General features: G+C 43.1%; 1 protein-coding gene across 1 annotated transcript; it reads left to right on the top strand.

Moving 5' to 3' along the window:
* Nucleotides 1-1,268: 1,268 nt before the first annotated feature.
* LOC119805482 (doublesex- and mab-3-related transcription factor C1-like) lies at nt 1,269-9,213 on the top strand. The gene is made up of 7 exons (XM_038317449.1): nt 1,269-1,291; nt 5,903-6,054; nt 6,345-6,400; nt 6,705-6,841; nt 7,793-7,859; nt 8,029-8,158; nt 9,101-9,213. The coding sequence occupies exons 1-7, from the start codon at nt 1,269-1,271 to the stop codon at nt 9,211-9,213; spliced, it is 678 nt and encodes a 225-aa protein (XP_038173377.1).
* Nucleotides 9,214-9,535: the final 322 nt, after the last annotated feature.

The following is a 9,535-nucleotide window of genomic DNA, read 5'->3' as shown; positions in this document are numbered from 1 at the left end:
GAGACTACAAGGGGAGAGGCCTGCAAGACACCCCTCCTGGATATATGGAAGTATGTGGGTCAGAGCTGCCAGCTGTGAAAAAGAAACAGTTGTGAGTGAGACTGCTTTGCAACAAAGATGGGAGCAAGTATCTTTGCCTCAGAGGGGAATGTGATGTCCTTGGAGAACTCAGAAATACACTTGCTTTCCCCTCCAAGATATCCCACCCCCATCACCAAGACATCATCCCCAGCACATCTTAAGTTAATGTCAGTACTAACTATGAATAAAACATCACAAAGCCAAAACATTGGAAAGCATGCAGGCCTTTATTTCAACCGCACTGAACAAGATTCTCAGGAAGGCAAGGGCCTGGGCAGCAGAAGGCCATGGCCCCGAGTCTCAGACTCCAGTGGATTCAGCCTATTTTTGTTTTGTGTCCTCTCCTGAGAAGGAATCAGATAGACAAGTGAACCCTCAGACGCCCTATGGGAATGGAGGGGGCTGGTGTGCTCTGTAGGGGAGAGGGAGGGAGTGATTGCAGCTTGAGTGGTGAGAGGCAGGCTGGCTCAGAGCCCTCACCTGAAGGACTTGGACACACATGCCAGGGCTCTCTGGAACTGACCCTTCCAGGGCCTTCTCGGAGGAGCAGCCTTCCTGGTTCCTCTTGGGCCATTGGATGAATTCTCCATATTGTGAGCAAAGACAGTACCTTCCTGGAAGTATTATTGTGGGTTTCTCACAGTCTGAAGAAGAGAGTTGAGACCTCATGTTTGCGGTCCCCCATGACTGCTGTCAGTTACCCCATGTGGGTACTGTGATATGTATCTGCACTACTGATTGAGGTGATGAGGATGGAGAAGTTGGGAGCCCTGGCCTGACCAAACCCCAATACCCCTAGAGGATGTTCCAGAGCACGTGAATGTGAAACTCACCTGCCCAGGAGGTGGGAAGAAGGGAAAGAATATCATCTTCCTAGAGAGTGACACCCCACTCAGGACATTTATCCACAGTTCTGCTGAGGTCCCCACTGTGCTGGCTGTGGAACTGAGACCTGTCCCCTGCATAGCCCTAATCCCTGCCCCTCCATGGCACCAAGCCCTATTGCTCCTGCCCATGGTCCCTCCCTGCTTCAATTCAGTACATTGTGCTCAACCAGTAGATACATTTCTGCTGCATGGCCTGAGTCCTACATCCCTCCCCCAGAACATTCTGTTCTTTCCTCTGCATTTCACCTTCACTCTGGCCAGCTCAGCAGCCTGAATGAAGTTCTGCACGCTGAACTGAAAATGCAGAGGTCTTCGGGTACACGGTGAGTTCCCCGTTTGTGGGGTCTCCATGGACAAAAGTGCTCACGAGCGCTGTCTGTGGTCCTCCCGTTTACTTAGGACAGTGAGGTTTCTCATAGAGCTCCCTAGGTGCATGGTCCAAACTGTTCATAAAATTTCAGAAAAATTTTTGGTCCTGGCACTCTGAGGCCAGAAAGCCTGGACCCTACTTCTTCTCTCTGAGACGTTTGCTCTGTGCAGGTTACCCGCATATCTGAGCGTTGCTTTCTGGTGAATGATGGAATGTATTTGGGGACCTGGAGAGTGTGTACAATGTGCAGGACAGTCGTCAGGTCGTAGGGTTTAAAGTTTAGCAGTTTACTCTTAGAATCGTGATTCAGTTTGGGTTATGTCTTGCAATCTGTTTGAGCCATCGATCTTTGTTTGCTTTTTCCCCCTTCAGGGCATCCATTTTTCTGTGCCATTCCCTAATAGAATTACCGTGGAGCCTTTGTAGTGCTGACTGTGGCCTGCCTCTGATCTCACTGGTGTGTGTGTCCTGTCCTAAGGTGACTCCGTGCTGTGGTGCTTACCTCCGTGTTGGAGCATGATAGTGAAATTCTGGGGTTCAGGCATTCTCCATCTTTATCCTCTTCCAAATGTCGTTGGCCCTTTTTTGTTGTAAGCACTGCTATAGAACTTTGAGTGATAACTTTTCCTTTTCTTGATGATTACAGAGATTGGAAATCTTTTGAGTGCTGTGAACAGTGAGCATAGCATACTTTATTTTACTTTCTCTTAGTAAAATTTTAATAGTTTTCTCTAAATAAATGTTCCCGTGCTTATGTCAATATTCTTAATAGATATTTTGTTTATTTTAATGTTCTTGTAGATATCGTAGGTTTTAAAGTTTAGCAGTTTACTCTTTGAATCGTGATTCAGTTTGGGTTATGTCTTGCAATCTGTTTGAGCCATCGATTTTGTTTGCTTTTTCCCCCTTCAGGGCATCCATTTTTCTGTGCCATTCCCTAATACAATTACTGTCTCCAAATTTTGGGTCTCCAAATTGTAGAAACAATGTCCTTAATTATTTCTAATATATTGAATTTTAGGGAGATTTTACATACTAAATTTTCTATTCAAATACTTTGTACAGAATTTCTAACATTTAGAGATGATTTTTATCTGAAATATGTAGTGATGTGGCAAGCAGGCCTGCTTTTTGTCCTTTTCGGCTCCTGCACTGCTAGCTTAGCCCCGGAAATAATAACAAAGAAACCATATTCATTTAAACACTGCCTGGCCCAATAGTTCAAGCCTCTTATTGGCTAATTCTCACATCTTGATTAACCCATTTCTAATAAATCTGTGTAATACCATCTGGTGATGGCTTACTGAGAAGATTCTAACCTGTCTATCTTGGGTCAGAGCTTCATGGCGTCTGCCTGACTCTGCTTTCTTCCCAGCATCCTGCTCTGTCTACTTTGAATACCTAATTTTCTTTCCTAACAAAGCCGAAGCAGTTTCTTTATTTAACCAATGAAATCAACACAAAGCAGAAGACACCCCTGCATCAGGAATATTGAGTATTTCTATTATCAAATATGTCACTTTTATTTTTTTTTCTCACTTTTTTATGAAAGATTTCCATCTCCTCCCCTCCCCCTCCCCCTTCCCTCCCCTCCCTTCCATCCATACCCCCACTCCACCCCTCTCCAAAGACAAAGAGCCATCAGGGTTCCCTTCACTATGTTAAGTCCAAGGTCCTCCCAGCTCCCCCTAAGTCCAGGAAGGTGAGCAACCAAACTAACAAGGCTCACAGTGAGCCCATCCATGCTGTAGTGTTCAAGCTCATCGCCGTTCTCCTTAGTTTCTCAGTCCTCCTCCACCGTCAGCCACATTCAGAGAGTCTGGTTTGGTCTTCTGTTTCATCAGTCCCATTCCAACTGGACTTGGTGGTCTCCCGTTAGATCTGTCCCACCTTCTCAATGGGTAAACGCACTCCTCAAGGTCCTGACTTCCTTGCTCATGATCTCCCTCCTTTTGCTCATCAGGACCTTGAGAGCTCAGTCTGGTGCTCCTATGTGGGACTCTGTCATTTCTCCATCCAATGCCAGGTGAAGGTTCTATGGTGATATGCAAGATATTCATGAGTATGGCAATAGGATCTGGACATTTCTGGCACCCTCTCCTCAGCTGCCCAAGGAACTAGCTGGGGGCGTCTTCCTGGACACCTGGGAACCCCTCTAGAGTCAAGTCTCTGCCAACCCTAGAATGGCTCCCTTAACTAAGATATATAATTCCTTGTTCCCATATCCACCTTTTAAAGGAAGATAATCCAGAGGTGTTTTTTTGTTTAATGGAATGAAATAAACTAAACAGTTCATAGTTGGACAAAATGCAGAAAACATTGACTGTAGAGTGTCCAGCCGTAAATGAGATATCTGTATCATATGATCCCCTTTCCCTCTACACCTCTCCACTCTGCTCTATGCCACCCCTACTCCACCAAGATTCAGGGAACTTTGTAAAGAGAAGGCAAGGATAGTATGAGACTCAAAGTCAGGGAAAACAAGGACTAACAGTGTCTTCTGCTTATCACAGAATCACTTACTTTTGAACTTATAGCACATAAGCTGTAGACCATCAAGTCAGTCAATAATCTAGCATGGTTGGGAGAGGGGGTCATGAGTCTGCATACCTCCTTTAAAAGTCATGGACAGTTGGTAGATTTGGGGATTAGGGAGAATTGACTTTCTCTTAAAGTGTGGCCTTAGTCAGTCATGCTCCTGTGGTTGCCCCACACACAGGATCACAAATTTGTCTCAGTGGATTATATAAGAAAAACAAAGAGGACACAGAGATTGGAGGGGTGGAAAGGTAGATGGTGAACGTAGGAATAGTTAAGGGAGGAATGGGGTCTGAATATTTTAAAAACTCATTGTATTGATGTCTCACAAGATTGATAAAAAATATCATACAATAAAGAGGACATGGCTGGGATGGGTCTGAGAGGAACTGGGGGAGGAGTCAGGTAGAATATTATCAAAATACATTGCTTGCATATATAAAATTCTCAAAGAATTAATAAAATATACTAAAATATATAACCAAATGGCATTCTTTTACTTCCTCCCTTTCAATCTGTATGCCTTTTTATTTATTTTGAGTTCTTTTGTTGTTGTTGTTTCTATGTGGCAGCTATGGCTTAAAGTTTAATGAATGCATATGGTTTAATTTGTATAGAGAGACATTAGAGCTCATTTTTGACTTTTTGGATGGAATATTCTGTCTTTTCAATATCACATGTTTTTTCATACATACAATCTAATTATGTATACTTATATATAGACATACATACATCAAAGCCGAAGAGACAACATCTAGGGAAAGAAAAGAAACTAAAGTGTGGTGGAAACAAGAGAGTAATGAAGGAAAATAAAGATGAATATATTTTTATCATGTATAGAATCTTCATTCACTTGTATGTGTATACATGTATGTGTGTGTGTGTGTGTGTGTGTGTGTGTGCGGGTGCATGTATATAACATGAAAGTAAAGAGGAACTTTTTGGGGGTAAGAAGAGGACTGGGTGGAAGATGAGCACTTAAGTGCAATGGAGGGATATATGAGTAAAGCACTGTGCTAACCATGTGAAAATGTCATGAATCATCCACATTTTGAATGCTAAATAAAAATTATAAGATAATAATACTATCAAAGTTAATGAAAAAGAATTATTTACCTTTTCACCAATAAGTATATTTCTTGCAATGAATTTTTTTGGTAGATGCATTTTATTGGATTGAGGATATGTACTTGTGCTCCTACAATGTCAACTTTTTAATCTGATATTTATCATGAGTTGGCTTTTATGTTATTAAATATCTTTTCTGTTACACATCTTGGTAACTGCTGTCCTTTTATTTTATCCCACTAATACAGTAAAATTCATTGGTGGGTCTTTTTGAGACAAGGTCTCACTCTAGGCCAAGCTATCCTGGAATTCATTGTGTAGCCTAGGCTGACCTCAAATCTGTTGGAATCCCGTTGTGTGAACCTTCTGAATGCTGGGATGTATTCATATGCCACTAGACCAAGCTTTAGTATTGGTATTTAAATGAAAGTTGTCTTGCATTTCTAGGGTAAGCTATGTTTGATGTTGGGTGTTTTTCATACATCCTTGAAATAAAACTGCTAAAAGTTCATGAGAGAGGTTTGCATCTATGTTCATGAGGAATACTGGTCAGTAATACTACCTATGGCATCTTTTATTCATAGAAGTAATGTTGAACACATTAAATAAATAGGGAAGTTCTTTCTTTTACTTTCTAAAAAAGCTCTTGTCAGATTGCTTTGGCATTTTGTTCATTGAACACAATTAAATAAATACCAGTGATGATTGAGGCATGTGTTGAGTCAATGAATAAAGTATGGCATTTCAGTGAGGCAAGTCACAGGGACTGGGGAAACTTGATAGATTCAACTTAGTCCCAACACAGCAGTAGATTGCTTGTCCAAATAAGGGGATAAAAGCATTGTTGCCTCTTCAAGTCATAGGACTGCCAAAATCATGCCTTCTTTCCTATGTATAGTGTCTGGGAGACCTCTTCTATATGTAACTAATGTTAGGTCTACAAATCCCCCTGTTTTAGGGAACTACACAAGGCCTTGTCTGTTGTGAGTGCCTTCAAGAAGAGACAGGTAAAGAGACGCCTAGTTCTGAGACAGAGAAGGATGATGATGGCGGCTGCCCCTAATGCACACATGCATGTCAAGAATTTGACTATGGAAGAAGGAGTTTGCAGTAAGTGTCTTTCACTAGATAGGGTCCCTGTACTTGGGGAGGAAGCATGAGTATTTTTGTCACCAGTCCCATCACTGACTTGCCGTGTAACCTTCAGCAAGAACTCTCTGATGTGTTAAAAAAAATCATTGTCAGGTGCCAAAGTGTTTACAGGAAGGAATGATTTGGCAAGGCATTAGGGAGCAGAAAAGATCAGTAATGACATGAGACTTTAGTATAGGTGTGGGGTATTATAGAAGGGGGATGGTAGGGGAGGAAGTCTCAACCCAAATGTGATCATTATTTTATAGCTGGAAAGGACACTATGCATCAGCTCCAGGTCAAGGTTGATGCAGCAACCCAGGAGGTAAGAAGAGTCTGTGGCCCAAGGGGAATTTTCCCATCAGCCATTGCCCAGACCCTTTCTACTATATCCCGAAGACAGTTTCCATTTCTAACCCTATGACTACTCGTTTTGTGGCACTGGAAAAATCACTTCTGTCTGGACCTCAGTGTTCTCAAATCAGAGTAAAAGGTAAGATTGGATGGTCTTCAAGGTTCCCACAGCTTGGAATTCTGTGTTCTTATTTTCATCCAAAACGATTCTCATTCTTTATCTTTCCATGAACAACTGGGTGTCTGATCCTTATCTTTGGTCTCTGCCTCTTCAGGAGAACTCTGGGGGGCCTGTGCTGCCGAGTCAGCCCCCAGAACTAACATCTATGCCATATACTCCAGAGACCACAGGGCAACAACTGGTGGTTTCCCTTTCAGGGGAGCTCCATGGGCTCTCTACCATGCCGAGCATGTAAGTAAGACAAGGACATGTACTGTGTTTTCGGATTTCCAGCCTTGTGTTTAGTGCCATGGGTGATAGCAGCAGGAGGACGACAATAGGAAGAAGGAGGTAAATGAGTAGGGGAAGGAGAAATCAGCAAGGTCAGAACACTTTCAGCTTTGGCACTTTCTATCCAAGAGGATCTGCACAAGTAGTTTTCCAAGTTCCCATTTCCAAGCAAGCATGCTGGTAGACACAGTCTATATCTATACCATTGAAAAGAGAACTAACACCAGGTCTACCACAGAGTAGGTCTTCAAAGTGTTGAGAATGTTATTACTTTTTGACAGATAGAGAAGGAAGGTCCTGGTGAAATCTGGAAGTTTGTAAGGAGATTTTACAGGGCCTTAGGTGTCTGTCCAAAGGACAGTGAACCTGAATTATCTTTCATGGCCAGAGGAACTGGGTAAAGTGGAGGCAAAATGCAGCCACTGAAAAGGGATGGTACTGACATTGCTTTTAGCTGCTTTCAGACTAAAACATAGACACTATGATTCATCATCATCATCATTTTTACTCTAGCTCTGGGAGGAAAAGCCAGTATAAACTATTGTCTCAGGGATGCAGCTAAATGGGATGCTGAAAATGAGTAGGCCAATAGAAATAGCTTGCCCAAAGCACAAGATTAAATATCTATGCAATCATTTGGATTCCCAAATCACAGTACTGCAGATTCCTGCTACTCTGTCTACTGGTAGGATATTTCTATGAGAACTTTTCTTTGGGGTGTGTGTGGTTGAGATACGATTTCTCAGTAGCTTTTGGAACCTGTCATAGAACTAGCTCTTGCAGACTAGGCTGGCCTTGAACTCACCGAGATCCACCTGCCTCTGCCTCCCAAGTCCTGGGATTAAAGGTGTGTGCCACCACTACCAGGCTTCATCAGAACTTTTAATACCTTGGCCCTTCCTCTTCTTACAGGTGCCCAAGCCTGATGATTCAGCCCTGTGCCACTATTGACCCTATGCTACTGCACTCACAGGTCCTGGCAAAGACACGGGATTCAGAACAATGGGAAGAAATAAGTTTAGAAGATGTGAACACAAGTAGACTGGGCAGAGTGGGGGGCATCTGGGAAGCAGGTACTAGAGGGTTACTAATCATAGAAGAGGACACACATTTTCCTAGTCTTCATTTTCTCACCCTTTCTTCTGCAGGGCCCCAGTGCCTCCAACCAGGCTTCAGTTTCTGCTACCTTGGAGTGGCAGGAGATGCTGGAGGCTGCTGAAGCTCTGATGGCTCTGAAAAATTCTTCACAGACACGTCACCAGCCCTATGGTGTACCAGGTATATGGGGATATTTGGCAGAGAGGAAGCTGTGAGATGAGCTATTGGTAGTTATCTAGAAACCAAGAGTTGGTGTTTTTAACTACCTTGGAGCCAAGCACTCGAGTTCCTAAGGCTGACTTGAGCAATGGTGCCTAGGGGTTACTCAGTGAATCTTCAGGTCACTAAATGTTTTGCTCTATAAAAATTGCCCAGTGCCCTGACATCAAGAAACAGGTAGACTGAGGTTTCTGAGATAGCAAAATCTTACTTCAGGGGAGGCAGTATATCAAGTGGAAGGAATAGAGCTGGGTATAATGGTTCCCAATGCATGGTTGTGTCTCAGTCCACTGTAGACTGAGAAGAACAGAGGATAAGGGTCTGGCATGGAACAAGATCATGATGGACACTTGAAGGCATTTTTCATGTAGATATAGAGCTTGAAAAACCTTAACAGGTTGAATTTTGCCAGTGAATTTCAGTGGTCAACCCGAACAGGAAGGGCTTCCTGAGATCAGAGGGGTATTACATGGTTGGGTGGGCTGAGGTGGAGTCTGGGCACTACGGAGACAAAGACACAAATGGATATTGGCTTGTGGGTGGGAAGCCATTCTGGGTGGACATGCTGGAACAAAAGGCAATTAATGAAACTAGAGAGATTGTCACTGAGGTCTACCAGAGTGGGTGATGTAGGCTAGGCCAGCAAATCTGTGGGTTGAGGAGATAGAGAATTTCATCAGTGAGGATCATATCTAGAAATCCCAGGTTTGACCATAAGGGATTACTGGCTGTACCTAAGGGATGTTAGAGCAAATACCAGAGATAAGGAGGTCTGACGGGGATTGGTATATTCCTGGTCTCTCTGACAAATCTGAGATTGTGAGACACAGCAAAGGTGAAGAGAGAGCTCAGGAGAGTATCATGTATGTGATCTGACTCTGGTCTTTGTTTTTCTGTCTTCAGGTCCTGCTGGAGAGAGGGGACTGCAGCTGACCAGCCCCACAATGCCACCTCGGCCTGCTAGCTCTGGTTCACTGCCTTCTGGACATCTGTATTGCATGTCCCTCTTGACCTAAGAACCCAAACTGTGAGGCCTTGCTAGAGCAGTGCCTGTTTGATTCCTGTTTCTGAACTTGCAAAATTGCTCCTGCCCAAAGTGCTTAATGTGTTTTTTAAGCATTCAGATATTTTACAAGCTTTCAGATCCTTTTTATGATGTAGGGCAATTACTTGACTTTCCTATATTCTTTATCCCCATCCTTTATTTCTTTGGAAGCTGGGGGCTTTTTATGTGTCTTATAGAATGCTTTGTGCAATCTAATATAATCAATCAATCTATCAGTGGGGTTCTGAGTGGTATCAAATGCCAGTGTTTTCCTTTGTGTGCAACTGCACACT

Source organism: Arvicola amphibius, chromosome X, assembly GCF_903992535.2.
Source record: "Arvicola amphibius chromosome X, mArvAmp1.2, whole genome shotgun sequence".
Classification (NCBI taxonomy): Eukaryota; Metazoa; Chordata; class Mammalia; order Rodentia; family Cricetidae; genus Arvicola; species Arvicola amphibius.
The sequence above is the reverse complement of the archived record's forward strand: the minus strand, read 5'-3'. Positions and strand labels throughout refer to the sequence as shown.

Excerpts from the sequence above, each read along its gene's own strand:
- LOC119805482 (XM_038317449.1), top strand. The coding sequence starts at position 1,269 with ATGCAGAGGTCTTCGGGTACACG. Across the intron at positions 1,292-5,902 it reads CAGAGGTCTTCGGGTACACG|GGAACTACACAAGGCCTTGT; the intron begins GTGAGTTCCCCG and ends CCCCTGTTTTAG. Across the intron at positions 7,860-8,028 it reads TACTGCACTCACAGGTCCTG|GGCCCCAGTGCCTCCAACCA; the intron begins GCAAAGACACGG and ends TTTCTTCTGCAG.